At 37.0% G+C, this 24,207-nt stretch overlaps 5 protein-coding genes across 6 annotated transcripts; 2 read left to right on the top strand and 3 right to left on the bottom strand.

Moving 5' to 3' along the window:
- Positions 1–2,538: 2,538 nt before the first annotated feature.
- On the bottom strand, positions 2,539–18,724 carry LOC116302497 (uncharacterized). 2 transcript variants are annotated; one of them, XM_031711801.2, is made up of 4 exons: positions 17,926–18,714; positions 17,382–17,498; positions 4,191–4,265; positions 2,539–4,091 (listed from the first exon to the last, which is right to left on the bottom strand). In XM_031711801.2, the coding sequence occupies exons 2-4, from the start codon at positions 17,494–17,496 to the stop codon at positions 3,886–3,888; spliced, it is 396 nt and encodes a 131-aa protein (XP_031567661.2). In that variant the 5' UTR covers positions 17,497–17,498; positions 17,926–18,714; the 3' UTR covers positions 2,539–3,885. The 2 variants fall into 2 exon arrangements, with proteins under 2 accessions (XP_031567661.2, XP_031567660.2); XM_031711800.2 differs by having other exon boundaries at positions 17,382–18,724.
- LOC116302496 (uncharacterized) lies at positions 5,016–17,387 on the top strand. The gene is made up of 7 exons (XM_031711798.2): positions 5,016–5,162; positions 6,163–6,762; positions 12,794–13,066; positions 13,564–13,854; positions 14,483–14,591; positions 15,412–15,608; positions 16,003–17,387. The coding sequence occupies exons 1-7, from the start codon at positions 5,075–5,077 to the stop codon at positions 16,344–16,346; spliced, it is 1,902 nt and encodes a 633-aa protein (XP_031567658.2). The 5' UTR covers positions 5,016–5,074; the 3' UTR covers positions 16,347–17,387.
- LOC148913391 (uncharacterized) lies at positions 7,048–10,152 on the top strand. Its single transcript, XM_089029161.1, has 2 exons — positions 7,048–7,403; positions 7,814–10,152. The coding sequence occupies exons 1-2, from the start codon at positions 7,074–7,076 to the stop codon at positions 9,743–9,745; spliced, it is 2,262 nt and encodes a 753-aa protein (XP_088885287.1). The 5' UTR covers positions 7,048–7,073; the 3' UTR covers positions 9,746–10,152.
- Positions 9,730–12,228, bottom strand: LOC148913392 (uncharacterized). The gene is made up of 2 exons (XM_089029178.1): positions 11,717–12,228; positions 9,730–11,393 (listed from the first exon to the last, which is right to left on the bottom strand). Exons 1-2 carry the CDS (start codon positions 11,929–11,931, stop codon positions 10,976–10,978), a joined length of 633 nt encoding a protein of 210 aa, XP_088885304.1. The 5' UTR covers positions 11,932–12,228; the 3' UTR covers positions 9,730–10,975.
- Positions 18,725–18,765: 41 nt separating the features above from the next.
- Positions 18,766–24,182, bottom strand: LOC116302523 (uncharacterized). The gene is made up of 9 exons (XM_031711843.2): positions 24,053–24,182; positions 22,847–23,171; positions 22,603–22,759; positions 22,053–22,220; positions 21,558–21,616; positions 21,273–21,319; positions 20,917–21,017; positions 20,455–20,514; positions 18,766–20,204 (listed from the first exon to the last, which is right to left on the bottom strand). The coding sequence occupies exons 1-9, from the start codon at positions 24,058–24,060 to the stop codon at positions 20,125–20,127; spliced, it is 1,005 nt and encodes a 334-aa protein (XP_031567703.2). The 5' UTR covers positions 24,061–24,182; the 3' UTR covers positions 18,766–20,124.
- Positions 24,183–24,207: the final 25 nt, after the last annotated feature.

Genomic DNA, 24,207 nt, shown 5'->3' on the forward strand with positions numbered 1-24,207 from the left:
TTATGAGTTGACCTCGTGTCTTTTCGTATATAAATCTTTACTTGCGTTGTGAGAATAAAAATTGGCTGAGTAACACTGGACACTTCCGTAAAAAATTTTTTTAATTGACAGAAACACATTATTTACTTTTTTTCTTCTTCTTCTTTTTATTTTGTTAATTGTATGCGTTTGTATGTATACTGTTACAGAATACTTTGTTTAATAAAAAATGTTAAAAAAAAAAAAGAAAAGAAAAGAAAAAAAAGAAACACATGGCTGGAAAGGGTTCAATGGTAAAAGTATTCGTTGTGTGTCCAAGGTACGTAGGACACGTTCAGCTGTGACTTGCAAAGCAAGTAAGCAAGTACAAGAGTAATTGTTTTATCGTATAAACAAAGTAAGAACTTGGATTTTTCTTTCTTTTCCTCTTGCTCATACTAGTGCTTGTGCTTGCTTCTTAGACTAACTCATCATATAAAACCTAGGTATATTTTTGGGACTGACAATTAAAATAAGTTGTCTTATTTCGATATCTATATTTATTATTGCAACTCATAAAATCTAAGCTCTGCTTTACTCGAGTAGTGAAAACACCTTACTCTGTTATCAACTGAAGTTCTAAACCCATTATAACCGATGTGTTTGGGTCGATTAGAAATTCATAAACTTACTTGTGAAGAATATCGGTTCCACATCAACCTCAACCACTGCTTTTTGTCAATCGCACATCTCAAAATGATTAGAACAATCATTATTGCCAAGGCACAACGAAAGAAAAAGCATTTTTTTGAGTACCGAGTCATTTTCTGGGTCGGGTCAGTTCAAAAAGCTCGATTAGGCTAAAATCCAGAATTTCATCAGTTATGGAGGACTTCTGGCTAATCTAGGATTAGGCCTAACCTGATCTGTGTTTTCAAAACCGTTTCTCAAAGCTCGATTATTGGCTCGATTAATTAGCCCCGGATTTCGTCACTTGAATACATGTCATCCCATAATGCACTCGTAATATTTACATTGTTTTCAAAATGGCGGCTTTAAACCCAGTCACGAAGAATAAAAAAGCTATGACCTTCGTAAAGAAAATCCAAAATAATAATAATAATAATAATAATAATAATAATAATAATAATAATAATACTTTTCTGAAACGAAAATTTACCATCCAAAGTAAAGGTTTTTCAGTTTCGACGATGTTCGATCTTTAATGGATCTGTCACAGGTAGCCCAGGCGTCAACGATACGATACGATACAATACACTTGATAAAGTTGAATTACTGACTCATGGGGGTCGGCAGCCCTGGATAACGGTAAAAAACGGAAAAATGGAAAAAAACCTTACCAATATTGCGAAGAAAGATTTTTGCCATTTTAAAAAGGAAAGCCAAGAGTGTGAGACCGTTACAGGTTCCCCCTCATAGCCCCCTTTAGCGTCAACTTGGAAAATAGTTGAATTCTTTGGCCTTGACGCCACAGCTTATTCAGTACCGATCTCCAAGGATTTGAGCCTGGATTTGAGACAGGTAAGTCCATATTTTACTTATAAAACAATTAAGTAAAATGGAAGTCACTAAAACAGGGAATTGGAAATGACCGGGAATGCGGAATAGGAGAATGGGACGAGTGATCAGCGGTATCACCATCTAAAATCTCATCTCATGGAGCCCATAATCTAGCTGTTTTATGAGTAAAAATCTGCCAGAATCCATGCCAGTGGTTTGTTATCGTCATACCAGTGTTCGATAGAAAGAATATAACAATAATCAGTATACACTTATTTCAATAAAGTTAGACACCAAAAACCTAAAAAGCTGAGATCACTGAGCATCATGGGAAACTTTTCATATCAAAAAAGCATATATATACAAAGTTTTTTAATACAAACTGCAGCTCAATGATGATGAGAAGAGATAAGACTGTAACCGTTAAAAGATTCGCAAGTCCATGAACAGTTATCAAGCGGTTGAACGTGTAAAATGAATCTACCCATAATCCTGGGTATTATAGCTTTTCAGGTGACTAACTTTATTGAAATAAGTGTATCATTTACAGTATTTAGATCCATATTCAGCTAATTCATGACTGTTCTTCTTACGACCGCATCCATTAAGCGTTTTAAAACTGAATTTGTGATTTAAATTTGTTAATTAGTATTTTAAATATAGGCATGTAGATTTTTAACGTACTATAGGCCACTTTGCGGTTTGGGAGTCGTCTTCGGTGCTCGTGCGGGTTTGTCCCGAATTTCTCACCTTCCTTCGTTACTAGGGAGGGTGGGGGATTCGGGATGGGGTCGCGTGCGCGCTGGAGGCGATTCTCAAGCCGTAAAGTGGCTTATATATATTTACACATATTTATAGCATTTAACTCATATATCTATTTGTATTTATCTTTTCTATTTATCAGTATTTCTATTTAATTGTACTTGTATTTGATGCCAGGGCTCCCATTGATAGCAGACCTTTTTATTAGTTCTGAAGGGACTACCCTGGCTTTATTTATTTTTAAATAAAGGATTCATTCATTCATTCATTCAATTAAAAACAACAATTTCAGTATGATTCAGTGTTCAATGTTTTTATTGATAAGTAAAGCCAAGTTATTATATTATATTTTTACATTTTTACGCTCTGGTCGCTGCAGTCGGCCAGGGTCTTTGCTCAAAATCCTACATGGCTGGTGTCAGTCATTTTCTTGCATTAATAAAAGTCGTTTATAAAAATAAAATAATATTTAAAAAAAACATCTAAGGCTAAATGAAAAGAAGAAAGAAGGAAAAAAAGTACTCCGAATACGGTGTGAATCGAACACTGAAACATCCACCAGCTTTAATTAGATAATTAATTCCAATATATAGAAGAACAAAAAGTTAGTGCCTTCATGCCATACCCCTAGCATCCGCTGGGTCGTCGTATGGACTTCGGACATGACGGCGATTAAGTCCCTCTGCCCTTGGGTGTACGGATTACGCAGAATAGTGTTCTAGCCGAAGCATCAGGGGAGAGACTAGCCGGCCCCCAGACCATATCTACAGCTAATCCCTTGCACTCTGCCACGCACTGGCACGTTGATTTGAAGTGGAAAATAAACTAGTCTATCTGCTGCATTGTTTTTACGGCTATTGTTGTGCAAATTTCCTGAAATCGTGGTCCAGTGGAAAAAACGTGGGCTTTTAAAAAAGTCAAGCACGTTTGAGGGAGATTAGTACTTGGATGCGGTGACCTGAAATTTATAGTTACAGAATTCTGTTTTTAAAATTCTTTTTTTTTTTTTTAAGATACTCGAATAGATATAGACCTTAGAAATATTTTTCCGCTTTAATTAAATCCTCCATAGTATAACCCATTCCTGTCTAATTTTTTTTTGAAAACCGCTATAAATTACAAAGAATTGTATGGTTGTGTGGCAAGGCTTGTGGGGAGGGAGCGTTGCGTGACGACCGACACTAAAAACGGATGCGAGGGAGACTATTCTTGGTGTTGACTGCGACATCCTGAGCGGAAGTCACTTCTTCAGAGTCCAGTGGGAAAACGAGAGACAGTCGATGGTATTTATACATCTGGGCCCGGTTATACGAAGCCTGGATAGCGCTATACCACGGTAAATCTTATCCAATGGATAAATTTATTGGAAAACAGCATCGACTTATCCACTGGATAAGGATTTATCCGCCGGGTAGCGCTTATTACTCAACGTTTATTACTCAGTACGTTTATGTAAAGATTCGTCAGTGATTTCACTCATGTCACAGGAAACTTCAACAACTGGGTCCAAATTATTACTAACCCTAAATTTATATTCTGCATATTCTTTTTATACGCTTACTCCGCTTGTCAAATCTTTCGTTCTTTCGTTCTTTCGTGCAACTGTTATTTCTATAATTCATTTGCTTTTTGTGATTTAGCTTTTTATCTGGTAGTTTTTTTCAAAGTTGGACTTTTATTCGAAAGACTTCTCTCCCTAGTTTTCCCTCGTGTTGGGCTGGACAAGAATGCTGCCTTCGCTTTATTCAGTGCACTTCCCTTTTTGTTTGTCGCTGGAGCTGCTGATGCACTAGGTTTACTGGCAGAACTTTTGTTGATATTAATTTCACTTTCACACTTCGATAAACGTTCTGAAAATTCAAATAAGACCCAATGGAATAAAAAAAGAATTATCAAGCCATTCATCTATAAAGACATTAGCTATAGTAATGACATTAAACTGTACTCACCAAGAAATGATGACGTAACTATGGCGATATCATTTAGCAGTGGGACATACGATGATCCTTGATCCTCTGGTTTTTCTGCAGAAAAAAAGATATATTTGTTATGCGTTGCTCGACGACACTAATAGCGGCTGCGTAGGAGAATAGTATTATCAGTAGGCTCACACTACTCTTGGCTTTGTTTTGAAATTTCAATTTCATGATATAATACTGCCTGAGCCTCTTGCGTTCAAATACTATCATGTTATTTATTAATTCATTCATTCATTCAGTCAGTCAGTCAGTCAGTTATTTATTTATTTATTTATTTATTTATTTATTTATTTATTTATTTATTTATTTATTTATTTATTTATTTATTTATTTATTTATTTATTTATTTATTTATTTATTTATTTATTTATTAGCTTTACAATAAATACTTTTTAAAAATGAAAACAAAGCGTGGGGGAAAATGTTGAGAGAAAATTGTTAGGCAAACAGTGGTTCAAATTCAAGCCATGAGTTTTTAAATCAGATGCAAACAATATCCTTTCTTTTTCAAGAAGTGCACTGGTTGCAAAAAAAAAAAAAAACGGCCTTTGAACGTGACTATCAGAGGATACTTTCATCGAGTCCCCTCCAGCAACATCCGTCACTATAGAACAAAAAAAAATGAAATCCTTTCTAGTGCTTGCCAAGCATGCTGAAGGCTTGGCTCCTAGCTTCCTTTGCTAATGCTGAAGTCCTTCCCAAATAAGGAAACATTGTTGAAAAACAATAGCCGGCGACAGGTTTATTGCCCCGTCAGTTTCGTTTCGTTTCATATTTAAGAGCTGAATGATCTGCATTGGAAAACACCAAAGCAATTCTTGACCTAGCTTTTTTGAACTGAATTTTCTAAAATTATGGCCTCCTTTTCAAACTATTTTGGTGTGTTATTTTTTAGTCTGTTGCTACAAATTACTTATCAAACGACAATAAGTACCACCTCTGGTAAGTGAATTTCTTTATTTTTTATATATTTTATCTTATTTGCATTCTTGTACTTTCGATTAATTCTTCGTTATCATAACCACAAAAATATTTCCCCAAGTACAAATATCAAATTCCCCTTGACACAAAATATCATTTTACTCCTTAATTCAGTCATACCATGACCACCCTTATTAGCACTGGTTAAATTAATTTCTCAATGTATTAATTTGATATTAAAAGCACAATTAATTCTTTTAATAGGATAATATAAGTCTCGTTAGGTCACTACAGCATATGATTTATGATTAGTTTACCGATGTATTCAATAGTCGTTTCTTTATTCTTATGTCTAAGATTTCTAGACTTCATTTATTTAGCTGTATCACTTTTACTTGTATTTTATTTTGAGTGCATTTGATCATATGTAAATAGCGACTTGCGCTATATATTTTTTGATATATTCATACTCGATCTCAAATTAATATTCCTTTTCGAGTAATATCTCACGACAGTCCGAAAATCATAGTAAATATAAAAGGAATAACTTCTTCGCGATCTCAAAATACCAAAGAACGTTGGTGGATTCTAATACTTATTGATTTGAAGAAAGATATCTTAAAAATAATTTGTTTTACAAAATAACACCAAAAGCGGTAGTAGCTACGAGCTGTCGTGCTGTCTAAACTATCCTCTTCCATGATGTACCTTCAGCATGCAAGAGAAATCGGAAGTTCTTCCCAGACAAACATCTGCTCTAAATCACTGACAATGTCCCTAAGATGCCCTTCAGTGCAAATCCTCCAAACAAAATTTTACAATCATTCAGTCCTTTAATCCTTCCCACTGCTCTCCTCTCCTCTGCTCTCCTCTGCTCTCCTCTCTTTTCCCTTCTTTTAACTCTAAGACTCCCTTCTTGCCGTGTGCTGGAAGCGCTTCCGAGAGACCTCAAGATCCGTCACGATACTTTTATTGATTGTCAAATACTTCCTTTCTGCTTCTATAACAAATACGATTTTAGGCGTGACTTCCGTTGTGGCGACAAGTACAAATGAAAGTATGACGTCAGTACAAGGAAGTATAAGCCCAACCTCGACACAAGCCCTCGTCTTCACTGAAATAAGTACAAGTGAAAGTATGCGGTCAGTACAAGGAAGTATAAGCTCTACCTCGACACAAGCACTTGTCTCCACTGCAACAAGCGCAACTGAAAGTATGCGGTCAGTACAAGGAAGTATAAGCCCTACCTCGACACAAGCCCTCGTCTCCACTGCAACAAGCGCAACTGAAAGTATGCGGCCAGTACAAGGAAGTATAAGCCCTGCCTCGACACAAGCCCTTGTCTCCACTGCAACAAGCGCAACTGAAGGTATGCGGCCAGTACAAGGAAGTATAAGCCCTACCTCGACACAAGCCCTCGTCTTCACTGCAATAAGTACAAGTGAAAGTATGCAGCCAGTACAAGGAAGTTTAAGCTCTACCTCGACCCAAGCCCTCGTCTCTACTGCAACAAGCGCTGGTGAAAGTATGACGTCAGTACGAGGAAGTTTAAGTGCTACCTCGACCCAAGCCCCCCTTTTTACTTCGACAATTTATCCAGTCACCACAGGCCTCCCATACTGTAAGTTTTGTATTTACTGTTAAAGAACAACTGACCCCAAAAATTGCCGTTTTTCATATAAAACTACAACGTACATAGATCACATAAATTCAACTTTGAACTCTGATACAGCTTCTATGTCGCCGAAAAGAAATAATCAATTCGCGAAAAATAGCAATAGAAGAGCGCCATATTTGAGCCCGCAATAAATTACCGCATTAATGCCGTGACGTCACAACGTGAAGCTTGCATTCCAAACTTGTTGAGTTTGTATATTTCGAGTGCTAGTCGATCTTTTAATAGTCTAAGTTAGAGTAAGTTTCTTAATCCAGATGGTCCATTGTTGTGTGCCAGAATGCACCAACCATTCTTCCAAAACTGAGTCTGTTAGCTACCACAAAATTCCTAACAAAATAGCTCTTCAGAAGGCATGGATAGCGCGGATAAAGAGAGAGAACCTGCCGCCTTTGAAGAACTGCTACGTTTGCAGCGATCACTTCGAGGATTCATGCTTTGAAGTGGATCTGATGGAGCAGTTAACCGGGATGAAAAGGAAGAGGAGATTAAAGAGCGATGCTGTTCCGTCAGTATTCAATTTTTGCAAGCCAGCTAAAAGAAGAGCTACATCAGAGAACCGGCTCAAACGCAAACAAAACGAAGAGGTGAGATAACATGTCATTTATACATAACATAGTTTACATTGTTTTTCGAAATAATCACTCATGAAAAAGACTTATTAATGCATACCGAAGCGAGTCATCAATCATTAGCTATTTATGCTTTCATAGATGAAATGTTGCTTAAAATCATAAGTATAGCTAGTAATATTTGATCGATACTTGAAATTTTCAAAATGGTTATTTGCACGTGTTTAGTTTACATTTGATATTTATTCGTAAACCATAACAATGTTGCCGTAATATTCCAAATTTGCTTGGATAAATGACCACGGAAGAATAATTTATAGCATTGTTGGTTAATATGTTTATTTTGTATTATTTAAGGTAAAGTAGGCCTCGAAGAATGGTTTATAGTATTGTTGAAAACATTGTTTATTTTTGTATTTTCAAAGAATGTGGAGCAGCTATGTGCCACAATAAATCCCTCGTGTGAAGATCCACCAAGTATGGAAACACCAGAGTTCTCTCCTGAACCACTTTGTAAGGAGATTGGTGTTCAGTGTTGCCTTGGTTGTAGATATGTTGTAACATCCACTGCATCAACTCAGACAGAGCCTGGATACTATAAAGATGCCGACACAACAACAGTTTACAATCCCTCCCCTTCACCAAACATCAGTAGAGATGAAATACTCAGTGTGAGCTTCCACGACCACAGCTACAGTACTAGCTATCACCCCTCACCAGTAAAGTCAATGCCAACAGTGTCTCCACAAAAGTCAGAAAAGTCTTTGTTTTCAGAGGAAGAGGGACTCCCACTAAGTGACGATGATGATGGTTTCATTGTTTCATCGCAAGAGACAGTTTCAACAACGGACAGTGAATTAGAGCCAGAAAACAAAGACTGCAATAAAACTCTTGAAAACCATATCAAAGAACCTAAATATTTGGTATTTAACTCTTGTTTGCAGCAGTTATTCAAGTTTCGTAGAAGCTGTGGAGCACCTATCGCTGATGTCAACTTTGTATGTCAAGGCAGCCTACTTATTGTGACAACTATATGTATGAAACATCATGCTTTGACATGGTACTCACAGCCAATGTTAAATCGCTTAGCTATTGGGAACTTGTTGATTTCCTCATCGATATTATTTACTGGTAATACTTTTACCAGACTTCAAAACTTTGCATCCTGTCTTGGCCTAAAATTTCTGAGTGAGAGGGTCTTTTACAGACATCAGGAACGTTACCTATTTCCTGTTGTTAATGATGCTTGGAAGAGAGAGGAGGCTGCTGTAATTGAAGAGCTGTCAAATAAGGACATAGTAAATCTCAATGGTGATGGCCGAAGTGACAGTCCTGGCCATAGTGCTAAATATGGCACATATACTATGATGGAGACAAGCACAGGGAAAATTGCCACCTTCAGCATTGTTCAAGTCTCTGAAGTAACCAGCTCCAATGCTATGGAGAAAGAGGGGTTTCTAAGGTGTTTGAACACTTTAGAAGACACGGTCAGTATAAAATGTATCACAACTGACAGACACACATCCATCACCAGCACTATGGCAAAAGATTTTAGCCACATCAAACACCAGTATGATGTGTGGCATCTTTCCAAGTCAATTGTAAAAAAGCTGAACAAGAAAGCAAAATTGAAGAAAAACCAAGAGCTGGTACCCTGGATACAATCCATTTCAAACCATCTTTGGTGGTGTGCTGCTACATGTAATGGGGATGTACAACTTTTGAGAGAGAAGTGGAAATCTGTTGTTCACCATTGCGTGAACAAGCATTCCTGGAAGGATGCAGAGGTATTCAAAAAGTGTGCCCATCCTCCCCTAACCCGCAGACAAGTGCGCACCACACACTGGATCAAGCCAGGGTCGCCAGCTCATGTGGCCCTAGAAGAGGTTGTCCTTCAACCAAAGTTACTTAATGACTTGGCAAGATTGACCGACTTTTGTCACACAGGAGGGCTTGAAGTTTATCATTCGATGATGCTGAAGTATTGCTCAAAAAGAGAGCACTTCTCTTACAAGGGAATGGTTGCTCGTACTCAACTTGCTGCCATTGACAACAATTTCAATACAGCTAGAATTCAAGCAATTGTTCAAAAAGGCCCAAGGAGTGGAGAAGCTTGTTATCGCAAGTGCTTCCCTAAGATGCACAAGCGCTGGGTTGTTAAGCCAGTCTTACAAAGAAAAAGCTATGCTTTCCTCCCTGAGCTACAACTGAAAGTACTTGAAATTTGTGAGGGTGGCATGGAGGCTGCAGGGGTTGACCCAATTGAAGAGGTTGAATTACCAAGAAACATTGCTAGTGTTCCTGCCCCAGACAAACAGGAATTGATTGAACGACACCGGTCAAGATTTTCTAGGTAATTAATTTAAATGGAATGTAGTAGAGACTAAAAACACTGAAATGTGTAGTGTTAAGTGATGCTAATTCTAACCATTTCCTATTTTTAATTAACACTATTTAGTAGAAAATAATGCAAAGCATCATTGGCACTCTTTTAGTGATTGTACTCTAGTGAATAGCTGTTTTGAAAGAACTGTCAAGTAAGCCTGTCGTCCCAATCCCCCTCATCTTTGAACAGTTGTGTTCATTACTGGTAATAATTACAATGCTTCTACAAATGGGAAGGTACATGACAGACCCAAGTAAAACTGCTATAAACAAAATATGTAATTAATGTGAAGGGGACCTGATTAAAGTGGTAGATAAGTTTGCAGTTTTTAGATGTTCAGATGAAAATTGTATTAAAATATCATTACCACTTAGGAAACGATTGACTTTTAAATGAAATCTTAAAAGAGGTCTTTTCTTTAACTATCTACGCTCCATTATATATGGGGTCTCTCCCAGTATGAATGTAGTATAGAAAAAATTCCAGCTGAATAGTGACTTTCGCTTTCACTCATGGGAATCAAGATGTTCATTCATTTGCTCTCAGTGAATTAATCAGCACATGATTACTGAGCTGCAAAGGGCCTATTTGCCTGGAAAAAAAATATATGAGCCATAAATGGCTGACAAGCCTGGATGCCAAGATTTCCTAGTGCCAATTTGTCTGACAATGAGACTAGTCAGTACCGAGATTCTAAGATGGGGTGGGATTCTATCACCAAGAGAATATTTTTTTCATTTAGCACAATTTTTGAATCCATTATAGCATGCTACTTCAAGGCAAATTCTTTATAAACAATACTGACTAGCCTTGTTTTCAGACAAATTGGTGCCCAGGAAATATTGGTTATCCATGTCTAGTATAACTGCAAAATTTGCTTGGTTAGCTCATGATTTTGTCCACTAGTGCTTTGTACACTAGGTTCTCTATTCAGCTGGATATTTTGTCTAGGTGTAGTTGTTTTTAAATAATAAAATATGCAAAACCTAGAAAACATTTATATAAACAACTTTCTATATGTACTTCATCTAAAAATAAATTCATGACTACTCTTATACATTTTGGTCTCAGCCTTTCCATGTTTTCCTTTTCAATTTATCAATTCAGAAATCCTGATAGAAAAAAATCCACTCTGTGTATATGAAATGAAGTAAGGAATAAATAAAATGTATATAATAACTCCATGTAACTTTAGGCCAAGCTAATCATCTGCATAGTGAAAACCTTCAAATTCAAAGTCCTCCTCTAGTCCAGGGGGAGGGAAGTGTGCTCTGATGCACATGACAGCACAAGAGGGCAGAACAACCCGAACTTCCTTTCCAAGAACTCCCCAGCACCATCTTGCTAGTTGCCTATATGCAATGTGTCTGTACTGCTTGTGCTCTGGGCCTTCATACGCATTACTGTACTGCTGTTTGTACTGAGCCCATGCGGTTCGAAGAACATACTTATTGGCACAAACAGGTAAGAATCCAGGATGTTGAGTAATGCATGGTGGTGGTTCATCAGCATCTCCATCTTCAACAACAGACTGGCATGTTGCAACCACTTTTTCGATTTCTTGGCAACAAATGCATTCAGATATTGAATCCATAATTTGGCAGCTACCACAGGTACACCTATTTAACAGAAATAAAACAATTCTTAGTATCTTTGAACATTATCAACGATTGTCCCAAGTGAGAATATACATACACAACTTGTGACACAACTATATCCCTGTATCTATATCCTGCAGTATATAACTTATTGACTATCAAGCGATGTTTTTAAACATGTTTTTAATTAAAATTGTGAAAGTTGGTATTGCTTTTGGTCGCAAACTGGACTCATGCATACCAATATCTAAAGAACAGATTGCAAGAACACGAGTGGCAAGATACGATTTTATATAAAATGGATATGTAGTTCAGTTTTGTGATAAGACAGAGGTACGACTTACCAATCTGAATTTGTAAGTCGATTGTTCTCTTGTTCATCGTCTTCAATAATGTCACTGTCAGATCCTTCTCTGAACTCTTCATCTGAGGAGATTTCTATTTCTGGTTCGAACTGATATGGCCGTAAACCAAATTCGTCGTCCATTCCGAAAAATTCTTGAGCGAAATCGTCTCCCGAGCTGTCCGAGCCTTCGATAGAAGAATTAGATTCTGACATGCCTTTAATTTGATGACCAAGTTGTATTTTTTCGCAAAATATTGAGTAAAAAGTATAAGAAACTGAGGAAGAAGTCAGGCAAACAACTGGAAGCTTGAACTCTTGTGACGTTGTGACGTCATTACGCTATTTTTCTGAGCCCGCGATAAAAGCGCAAGATGGCGGCCACCAGAGCGATATATGCGATGTTTTCAAAAAATTGTTTTAGAAAAATGGATGCTCTATCCCCTTTAAAAACTGGATTTTTGGACTTCTCAAATGATGTAGTTCCTCTTAAAAATGGGTCATTTTGGAGGGTCAGTTGTCCTTTAAAGTGCAAACTGAACCCTTTGACAATACATTCAGTACTGGCTTCTGCATAAAGTAAATAGTTGATTGGTAAAATATTTCTTGATTTGAGTGATGCGTCTTTAAGTTATTAAGGTTTATACTTCCAATATGTTAATGATGATGACGTCAGGTAAGGTATTTGAGTGTTTTTGTTGTAACTAATAATACTAAATGCTGGCCATTTTGAAAATAAAAATTGTAAATAGCTTTCATGTAAACCATGAGTAAAATAATGATGCTTCTTAAATACTGTATCTATGAACCAGTTCGATTTTGTATATTTGATTAAGCCTTAATAGACGTCACACTCATTAGCATATTGGAAGTATAAACCTTCATAACTTAGAAACGCATCACTCAAATCAAGAAATATTTTACCATTCAACTATTTACTTTATGTAGAATCAGTACTGAAAGTATTGTCGAAGGGTTCATGTGCACTTTAAGAATATTTCTATCATTTTGTCTCTACTCCAACAAATCCTTCTTAGCTAAGTTTAAGTTTTAACATTCATGAATCTATTATTTTTAGCCAAGCCTGTAATCGTCCAGGGTCTAAAGGATATCAATGTCAGAGAGGGCATGAAACTAGTAATGAAATGCAAGGCCACAGGACAACCACAACCCTATATTATCTGGCAAAAGGGAAATATAGAGCTGAAGAACACATCGAGGATTTTAATCCAACCCGATAACTCATTAACCATTCTGAACACCACAAGGCATGATGCAGGTCAATATGAGTGTATTGCTAGGAACACCGCTGGCCTAGAATCTGCATCGACTGCTGAAGTCAAAGTGAACTGTAAGTAATAAACGAGGATTTTGTTTAACTTTGGGTTTATACAAAGTAGAGACAAATTTTGTTATAGTCTCTGGAAATCGGTTTTTCTTGTTGTTGTTGCTTTTGTCGTCGTTCGGTACCTTGTTATCGTAAGAACGTGTTTAAACACACATTTGAACTTTTTACAACATTGGCTGTTTGCTGATAATGTCAGTTACTGGTCAAATGATGATTTTGCAACCTGCAGATTGCTGTTAGTTTGTTCAACGTTGTTGCATGTCTTCAACATTGCTATCTCTGTTCTTTTCAGATTTAATAATGCTATAAATATATACACGGGAATACCGCCACATCAGAATATATTAATTTTACTTCAGCTTAAAAATCAAAAGAATTGTTCGGTTATTTCGAGAACGAAACGTTTTTTGTATTAGCAAAGTAACGAACATAATCATACAGAGTGATCGCATGCAAGGCAAGAACCTCTTTTAAGTCACTTTTACATTTCTTTTTTCCAGACATATCCGATGTTAATATAACTATGGACAAGACTTCTCCACTACATGAAGGGACAGACATTAAACTAAAATGCTCAGTTCATTCACATCCACGGGTATTTTTCACTTGGGCCAAAAATGGCGAAGAAGTGGACGGTTATAAGGTCCAAATTACAGAAAAAAATGGGTTTTATGTTGGTGTTCTTCATCGACGACAAATAAAGCGAGAGATGGGCGGAAACTACACGTGTGTGGCTAAAAACTATGAAGTAGGGGTAACAATAACAGCGAGTAAACTGCTACATGTCCATTGTAAGTATCAAACTCTTGTTTTCCTAATTCTCGACTTAGTAATGCACGCCTGCTCAAATTTCAAAGAAACTCTTGTAGTAGAAACCTTGAATACCGACACCTGTTTCGCATTCGATGCTTTCCGCTGTTTTATAAGACCAAAGACTCATTTGTACAGACTTAGAATCGTTTATAAGTCAGCTATTCACAGCTACCATTAAAAGTCTGTGGGATTTCAAAACATTGGTATCTTTCAAGCTTCACATTAAATTCTTTACATCGCATGCGCAGTTGACTTTTGCAAATGATTTGCTCTTAAGTGAGACTAAAGCTTATGCAGATGAATCTTTAGTCATAAAACACAGCAGTACTTACCAAATTAGAAAAGAGACTATTGTTGGACTTTGGATCTTAAAAGCTTCACCATTTCGCGTCCCCAATTCAGCCCCACAGTCCTATGCACCGCGGGTTGTCACATTTGAAGTTCTTAAATGCGAATACCTTACATTTCATTGTCGATTCTTTTAACACTCTTATTGTTCAGCATTTTGACTTGATGACACTATAGCGACAATTATGGTAGTGTTAAGATATAGAAAGGAAAAAAATCCGTGGTAAAATAGAATATCTGTTTCATTGTGTTCTGCAGTAGCTAGCAAGCCAACATATCCACCATTAGAAGAGATAGAGACCACGGCCCATACGATAACAGTACCGATACACAACATTAAATACCTTGGCAACGGAAAGAAAGTCAGGTAAACTATATAGAATAAATAAATAAATATAAAGAAAGAAATGAATAATTCATATCACCATATTCGTTTGTTATATTTTCGTCCAATACAGACCCATTGACTTATTTCCCCATTTAAGACACATGTCATTTCTTTCAGTACTCAGTCACTTCTGTGTTTACCGAAAGCGTTTAAAGAAATACTAATATAGGCAAACACTAATCCTAATATGGGCTTGAGGCCACACAGAAAATACATGATATCAACTTAGTGTCATAATATTATTTATCCATTTATTTAAAAGATCAGTAGAATCATACTCAGACCATTATGCCCGTCTCGCCTGCTTCATGGTCTACGAGTCAATAGCTCATTCGGCCTTCGGCCTCATGGACTATTGACTCATAGACTATTCGGACTGCGTGTCTAATTGTTAATTAGTATATGTAATAGGACTCCATGCTGTCCAATTAAGAAATAATTGGACGAGGAAAATTCCGAGGACTGACAAAATTGGATGAGGCCGTAGGCCTAGTCCAATATGGCAGTCAGAGGAATTTTTCGAGTCTAATTATTTCTTGATTGGGGAGCATGAAATCCCATTACCTATTAATTATATAGCTGCGTAATTAATCCCATATCAACAAGACCTGTCCAATTAAGAACGAATAATTGGACAGTTACCTATATGGGATTAATAAGAAGCTGTATAATTAGTAGACACTAATTCCATTGTTTTCTTTCGTTGACTGGTATATTTTTACTTCCCGGGTTAAATGCTTTCACTCTAAGAACGGAATTAATAATAACATTTACACAAACTAAATTATTTCTCCTACAGACAGATACAGGTCATAGTACAGCAACTTGAAGATGACACTCTTCCACCAAGACAGCCTTCATCGTACAGTCCTGGCGAGTTAGGACCTTATAGTGGAAAAACAACACTACCTTACATTGCTGCAGTATTACACATGGATGAATATAAGAACCATTTTATTTTGGGAGATGACCGTGTCTATTCGGAGGGAAATGGAGGTAAATAAGTGCATACAAAAGATAAAACATTATATATAGGGGCTTTTCGTTTTCGTTTTCGTTTTATTTTTCTTTTTTTCCTTTTTTTTTTTTTAATATTTTTTTATTTTTTATTCCCTTTTCGCTGTGTGTGCATGTGTTTTTGTTTCTTTGTTTTTCTGTATTTAGTTTTTAATTGTTTTAATAGTTTTAATTATTATAGATATTATCTTTTTTGTTTTTTTTTTGCATTTTTTGTCTTTTTTCTTTGTAATTAGTTTGGTGTTTTTTCGTTTAATTTGTGTTTGTTTTCTTTTTTATTTGTTTCATTATGTTTTTGGGCTTTTTTGTTATTGTATTGGTTATTCTCTGATGACACCTTTGCATTAATCAGCTATGAATGACTATTTCCCAGATAATAAAGTGCAGTATCACAACGTTCCCTTGAGCCCTGAGAAGTACTACACAGCCTTCCAGCGATTGGTTTCTGAAGGTAACGACCATGAGTCACTTGCTTGGATCCAGCCAATCAAAACAGCGCGAGAAACTAATACCAATACTTCAACCTCTAAGCTTGGTCTGATACTAGGGCTGTTGTTCGCCGTCTTAGTGATTGCTGTTGTCGCTATCGTTCTTTGGAAATACCTGAATCGGAAAAAACCGATATCAGCGAATAACAGCACCGACGCATTGGAGATGTATCCTGAGAGAGAGTTGTTCGAACCGCCAGAACGTCCCCGAAGGCCGGTCCATTTTTAAACAGCACAAGATAGCTGGGCTACCTGTGGAAATTGGCCAAGAGGGACTGAAAGTCAACCTTTGTTCAGTCTCCCTCTTTATCCGCTTGCAACAGAAAGCCCAGAAAAGAAAAGTACAATTGTTTGCACAGAAGGCTAAGCTCAAGAACACGCTGCCACTCATGAAATTATATTAGTTCATAAAAAGAATTATCGGGAAAGATAACATATGTAATTGCTATTATGCGTGATTATAAAACTCAATTATTTAACGTTATTGTTGATAACTAGGGCTACCTCATTGAATTGAACAACTTGATAGAAATTTCAGTTAGACCCACAATACCATGCGGGAAACAAATTAGTGATCAGTAATGAGCAATACCACTCATCAGAATAAACAAAATGACTTTTCTCTCAGTATACTAAGATAATTAGAAAAAATAGTGAAAGAACTTCAAGCAAGAGATTTTAAGGGACGACGTTTAGCCCATTTGCGCTTGTATTCCTTAGATTATGAATGTCTAACTGTCAATGGCAGGATAAGACAGCGCAAACACACCAATGCCTGGTTCATTTACTCATTCAACAAAGGATCGTTGTTGCCGTCGTATTTGATTCTATAAAGCAATATTTTGATAAGCGTTGGCGAAGACTTATGCATAAATATAACAAAAACTTTTCTACAGTGGATATTCGATATATTGTACAGAAAAACTGCTGGTTTGAAAGATTTTTATATTTATTATTTATGAAAAGTGAATTTGATTTTTATGTAAAAATGCTTTTTAGATTTATTTCACAAAAAATAAGATTAATCAAAACTTTTGCTTGTTCAAAATCACTTGTAGTACTTGTAGTTGATATTAGCTTTTTGTCTAAAAAAGGAAAATTCCTTTTCGAGCGAAAAGAAAAATTATTCATTGGCGAAAGAGGACCTAAAATCTATCGAACAAACGTCACATGACGTACACGGGCACCTTCAACCAAATGATTAATAACATTTCAAATCTTTGTTACTAAGTTATTGAACTTATATAATAAAATGTTCACTTACTTTCTATCCTGATTAACACGAATGATTCACGTTCCTTTAGTATGTCCGAAGCATAGCTTAGTGGATGGTCAACTAGATATTTAAGACTTCCTCTCTCGTCGGATAAATCGACCATTGCTGTGGAACACATAAGACAGTTGGAAATATTTTTGGTTGGACTACTTTTACTATATTTAGCTGGAAAAGGTTAAATAGTCGGGCAGAGGAAGGAAGGAAGAGAGACTAAACTGAGAGAGGCAAAGAGGAGATGGTAGAAGATTTGAAACGAGAAGTTTGAAGAAATATTCATAATTTTAGGGTTTATGAGGGACAAGTTTGTGAGTCCATAGAAAGTTAATATAAAAAAAAGGCAGCAGACTTATCTTTATCATCTTTTGAGCGGGAAATGATTTGACTATATAACTATCGACCATTATCAATGACCTAGACTATTCTATAAGTCAGTTCTTGAATGAGAATTTTCCCGGCCTCAAACTACTGTAACGCTGAAGATGTGGGGATTGTTTGCTTGTTTATAGCAAGAGCTGTTAGTGAGATCACTTACCATCCTTGGTGCATTTACAGCGTCGTTTAATGTCCGCCAGAAGAGCTGTGATCCTACAGTTAGGGTTAAATAAACTTTCTTCGCCATCTTGAGTAAGAAAATTTAAGATATCGAATGAGTACTAGAAACCATCATGCCATTAAAAAAGAATTTGTACTAAAGCAAACAAGTCGTCGAGGTTATGTACTCACCGCCATAACGAACTGTAATAAACATTGTTGGCACGCGTAGAAATCAATACGGTACAAGGCAATAAATATTATTCTTATTCTAATACTTTGATACACAAGTCGTTCTTTCCCAGCACAATCTAGGTACCTTGTTTGGTCACTAGTTTATAATTATTCAGGAAAGATTCAATGCATAGATCAATGTCAAAAAATAAAGATAGTGGTTTCTCTACTACAGTACAGATATAACATCCTGACTGAAGTACCCGTCTAAACAAAGAAAGTAATGACACAAAAGCGAAAATTAATTACTAACGGATTTACACTAGCCAGTCATAACAGCTTGATGATTGGAAACAACAATAGACCACATCCAATTAACTCCAGTACGATAAATGGTTTCCTTGGCGACCAATACAACAGAAATTGATATTCAAAGATCAAAATTGGCCAAAAGACACCAGAGGAGAAATAATGGTGATTGGAGGCAAATTTTAAATAAGCTTTGCCGCTCTGTGGCATCTCGTTTTGTCAAAGACTTTAATGAGTGATTTTGTTATATTTATTTGGCCATCCTCATATTTCCAGTGCCCGACCTGCCCTCCTAATTTTCAGAAATCAGAAATAAAATAAAAAACTGAAAAGAGGACATAAATAACAGACAACAATGTCAAATCGCTATCATTAACACAACTTTATTGAGTTTCTAAACTGGTAACCCTTTTGCTTAGTGCAATCGGACGAGTTCGTCGGAAAAACACGTGTTGATCAATTTTGATCAAAACACTAAATTAAGGGTCTCTTTACGATAAGGGAGGGTAACACTACCACTACGGGATTATCCTAGCAAAAGGGTTACAAATACACCCGCGGGATACCCTAGTGGCAGGGTTACCCTGTCTGTTTGATAGAGAAATCCTTTTGCCTGGGATACGAATCCGCTTGTCATCAACCAGTAAACTAATTCCTGTTGACAATCGCAATATTAGGACGTAAATTACAATCTTAAGGTGGCTGCCTACTTTTGAACGTTCGAATTGAGCCCACGATGAGCGCGCGCTCAAAAACCGCTGAAAAATCTACAAGCTTTTATTGAAGAACCATACGCGTTTTGAGCTTCAACAGGGCAAAACCCTCAAATTTTGCACGGGACTCTATATTTTTTGATAGCTCATTCGAAAAAACTCCTAAAAATCTAGGTTATATCGACATTTTAGGAAAAGTTTAAATCAGGAACACGTGAAAAAATAGATTTTTGTAGGGATTTTTGTTCGACTTTATGAGATTCTTTAAGAGCATCGAAACTACAAAATATGACAAATCAATGTATCTCTCTGTCTTTTTGTCGAAAATATCCATGTATTATTGTAGAATGATTGACTAGCCTTCATTCATGCAATCATATAGTCTGCAAATAACTATTATCTTATTCATCTTAATTTTTTTCTAATCACTTCCGGTGGCGCAATTTTTACTCCAAAAGCTCGTGCGTAGGCTTTCATTAAATGCTGATTATCTCGAAAACGAGCTCGGGACACCCTATTTTTCTTTCCAGATTTGGAATCAGCATTAGATTTCAATTCGGAAAATCGAAGTTTTAAAAAAAGCTTAAATCAATTTCCAAAAGTAGGCAGTCACCTTAAAGTCAAAATTGCCGCCAACTATCTTGTGAGTTTTTTTACCATGCTGTTTGCTGCCAACAAGCCTTTCCGTATAACTTGACCGTACCAATAAGGGGTTGCCCTTCGAATATTATTTTTCCTTGTAAAGCTAGCCGAGCTGTGGCTACCCTTCCTGCTTGTAAACAGAAGCCCAACTACAGCGACGTATTTATTTTGTATTGATTATGCAATTAATGAATTAGTTTTTTTTGAGAAATGGATGTTTTGGGAATCGAATGACGATCGATTAATTCATTGCAATCGCGAAATTATCATTTCAAATATCATACATTAATTAAAGTGGCAAGAACAGGAAAAGACGATTTAAACCAAACGCAAATATCTAGCCAACGTTCGATGGAGACCAATTAACGTACATACATGTTCCCTTGCAGTCCGGAGAAAATTCCTGTGGTTGAGCATAAGCCATATAGAACTCTTTGGTTGGCTACATTAATAACAAATATAGTTAATTATTTATTTTACATAATTTTATCATATCATCATATCATCATATCATGGAAGAGTTAAGCACAACAGAGTTCGTTCTCGTACCCAAAGCCTTCTCAGCGTTCTAACGGAAAATCAAAGGCTCTGGTAAGACGAAACGGGTATGAGATCATGTTCAACTCAAGCACTTATCACCCAGTCACAAATCAACATAAATGACACTATGTTGCGAAGAACCAAATACTGACCGTGATATTGAGATGATTCCCATGGACTGCCACACTCGCTATTGTCGTGTCCATCAAACACTGAAGATAAAACACAATACTGTTTTCATTAAGAAATTTGTACTTTTCTTCACACACACACACACACAAAACAAAACATTCCGCTGGGCTAAGTTGTTCAAACTTATATTGAACAAACATTTTCTCTAGTCGTAAAATTTTTTTTTGCAAACCTAGTTGCCGTGAAACAAAATGCCAAATGCAATTATGCACTTATTAGTGAAAAACAAAAATTAGAGATCGTTTTTTCTTTCTTTTCTCATATCAGGAGCGTTTTCACATTACGTCACACTTATAACAGCGATAATCTATAATATTCTATTATTAATATTTTATGATATGTTCGGTGCCAGCTTGCGCAGAGCATATAGCCCGTGCTGTCAATATTTCCTCTTAATTTGCATGGAAAGAGTCGAGGTGTACCTTTGTAGCAAGAACCGGCAACATGATATCCAAAATCGATTCCCCTGCAGTTGAATTCCCAAACATACGGGTAGACATGTGAGATGATTTGCCTTGCACAACTATAAATTAGTTCAACAACAAGTTAATTAAAATCTACAATGGGCTTCTTTGTTGCGAGTGACTGAAAGAAGCGTCTCTAATTTGAAACCTTGGACCCTTCTAGCATTATCCTGCTGCTTGGAGGACAAAATAGCCCAACTTTTGAAAGCCGTCTGCGCCCGCAGATGAGGTGAGCAGTTTGATTGTTTTCTGATAAATAACAACGAAAATGCACAGCTAATGGTAGAAACACCATGTCTAGTAGCCATTCGTACCTTATACCGTCGCAACCAGCATCAAACATCTGTGGTCCTTGACTCAGCTATTAATTAAAGTTAGTTAGTGTTAAATAATAACAAATTTACGACAAGTTTCATGTACGTACTTATGGCTATATGCTCTATCGCCCAGAAACTAGTGACTTCCGCACATACATGCACTGGATCATCGCCCTCCTTGTCAATCATCATCCATTAACGTCATTTATCTTATTTTTACTAAGAATAACATTTCGTTAATTTTGTCGATATTTGTAAGGGAAAAAAAGGAAGACACCTTACCCGGTAAAACAATGTGTAGATCGTGGCCGTAGTGCTCGTTACATCAAAACGGAACGTTCCTGTTTAACCATAAACTAGAGTTATTTTCTATAGCAAATGCTCTTGACTTACGCTATGGATGGATGCATGCATGCATGCATGCATGGATGCATGCATGCATGGATGCATGCATGCATGGATGCATGGATGCATGGATGCATGGATGCATGGATGCATGGACTGATGTGACTGTCATGTGACTGTTACTAAAAAAAACATCCAGGCCTCACTTAATTAAAAGAGCCTTTATTAAATTGCCAATGACCATGACCAAACGTTTTCGATACCTTTGAACTTTGGATAATTGATGGGCTGCAAGCATTCTCAAGAAAGTCAAAAACCAAAGACATTGTTGCCATGTTGGAGGTATTAACAAAGTGAATATCATATCTGCTTTCCCTTGGATTAAATATGTTTATTTCAAACCGAGGTCAGCATGCTCTACACTTTCCCTACCTTCATGTGAAGCCAACGCATGGATATCGGTATCTTTCATCTTTCGTGCAACAAGAGTTCCTGTGGCCAGCGGTACACAGTATGAGCTGTTAAAGCAGTTGTTTTCGTTTCTTATCAAATGGTTGGTATCTGATCCACTAATGGAAACAGCAAGGGACCATCCTCCTTCTACAAAAATGAAAACGATATATTTATTCTGCTGTTCTCAAAAATGGGTTGGTGGGTTGGTGGGTTGGTGCGTTGGTGCGTTGGTGGGTTGGTGGGTTGGTGGGTTGGTGGGTTGGTGGGTTGGTGGGTTGGTGGGTTGGTGGGTTGGTGGGTTGGTGGGTTGGTGGGTTGGTGGGTTGGTGGGTTGGTGGGTTGGTGGGTTGGTGGGTTGGTGGGTTGGTGGGTTGGTGGGTTGGTGGGTTGGTGGGTTGGTGGGTTGGTGGGTTGGTGGGTTGGTGCGTTGGTGCGTTGGTGGGTTGGTGCGTTGGTGGGTTGGTGCGTTGGTGGGTTGGTGGGTTGGTGCGTTGGTGCGTTGGTGCGTTGGTGCGTTGGTGCATCTCACCAAAATTTTCCATGTCGCAGTAAATCTGTTTTATTGATCCATTGACCAAAATCTCGTATAAACCACTTGCTGCGGTAGGCTGATCCTCCTTCACCTTGGCACAGTTCTTGTAGTAAGGCTTGCTGTTTTCTATTTCTTCAATGTTACGAGCTTTAGCCTACAAATGCATATAATATATTGGATAATATTTTATAACATATAGCAAATATGAAAAGCTGGATTTATAACAATGTATTAGCCTTACCTTTGGGTTAGGATTTCTGAAGTAGATATATCCTTCTTCTTTCATCAAGTACAAAGGCTTTGTCACGTGTTCAGCTGTATTCATCTCACAAACTCTATCAGTGATTTTATAGTTTGAACTTTTACATCCTGGGGTCTGACTGCATTCGTTAGTGCACGTATTGAGGTCAGCGGTCTTTACTTCTTTCATCGCATGACTCAATAAGCGGTGGTCGGAAATCGATTCATAGTACCTCATGTCCTCAGTGGCATCCGCACTTTTGTCATAGAATAAGATGAGGATAAACAAGCTTACCAGGATAACGCTCACCTTCGACTGCTGCATCCTGAAATCAAATATTCAAAAGCATTCGGTCGTGTAGAATATTCTGTTCATGTAGCTTGCTACATGGGATAAAAAATAAACATTGAATAACATGAGGACATCATGATTTCATGTTTTATTTATTGTGAGCTTAAAGGAACTCCATCTCCTGCAAAGCAAAAGAAAAACTAAGGAAACGTGCATAGTGTTTTGTTTAAAACGTCTAAAATGAAGCACACTTGAATTCAATGAACTCTGTTTCCATAAGAAAGTTCTCTAATTAAATAAAAGCCCATCTGGATTAGTATTGAAAGCCTATTGTTTCGAACCCTTTTTGGGGATCTTCTTTTTAGTTCGCCGATTCCATAAATGGGAGGCTCTCAATTTGAATCTGAAAATTTTCATGAGTCGTTTGATGGGGTCGAGTTAGGTTTGGAATTAAGTTTGGTCCTAAAGAGGGGCCTGTAACTATAATGAGGTTTTTGAGTAGAAATCTTCCTCCTGAGTAAACGAATAAAAAAACCACGATAAATTAGTCTAACTACTCAGAAAAGCCGGTGATAATGACTAGACATTTAGGATACAACAAGAGTGATGAAGGACTATCGACCGTTTTTAACGTTGGTATGCGTTACGAACGTTTTTTCACGGTCTTTACCACCATCATCGTTGAGGTGCGAGTAATCCTCTAAAGTCTTTAATTCAGTACAAAGTCTTCCTCAACATTTATTGCAGTTCTTTGATTGAAGGTAGTTGAAATGCTAGTCGGCGATCGAGACATCAAGCTTCGCGAGTCGCATTTCAATGATAATTGTTCTAAGTTTCCTGTAATTTTTAGGTTTTATGTTTTCTTAAGAACTATTATATATTACATTCGGCTTCAGTTGCTAAATAATATCTTACCTTCTCATAGTATACGTTTTATTAAACGTACGAGTACTCAAGTTATTAATCCAAATTTCTATTCGCACTGACGACTTGTTGGCATACAGCTACAATAGCTAGATAGGAAGCTTTCAAAATAACAAGGTTTTGTAATTGAATCAATAGTTAACCTG

This window comes from Actinia tenebrosa, unplaced genomic scaffold (assembly GCF_029948245.1).
Source record: "Actinia tenebrosa isolate PJP-AT-01 unplaced genomic scaffold, QUT_ActTen_1.0 PGA_scaffold0__85_contigs__length_37466705, whole genome shotgun sequence".
Classification (NCBI taxonomy): domain Eukaryota; kingdom Metazoa; phylum Cnidaria; class Anthozoa; order Actiniaria; family Actiniidae; genus Actinia; species Actinia tenebrosa.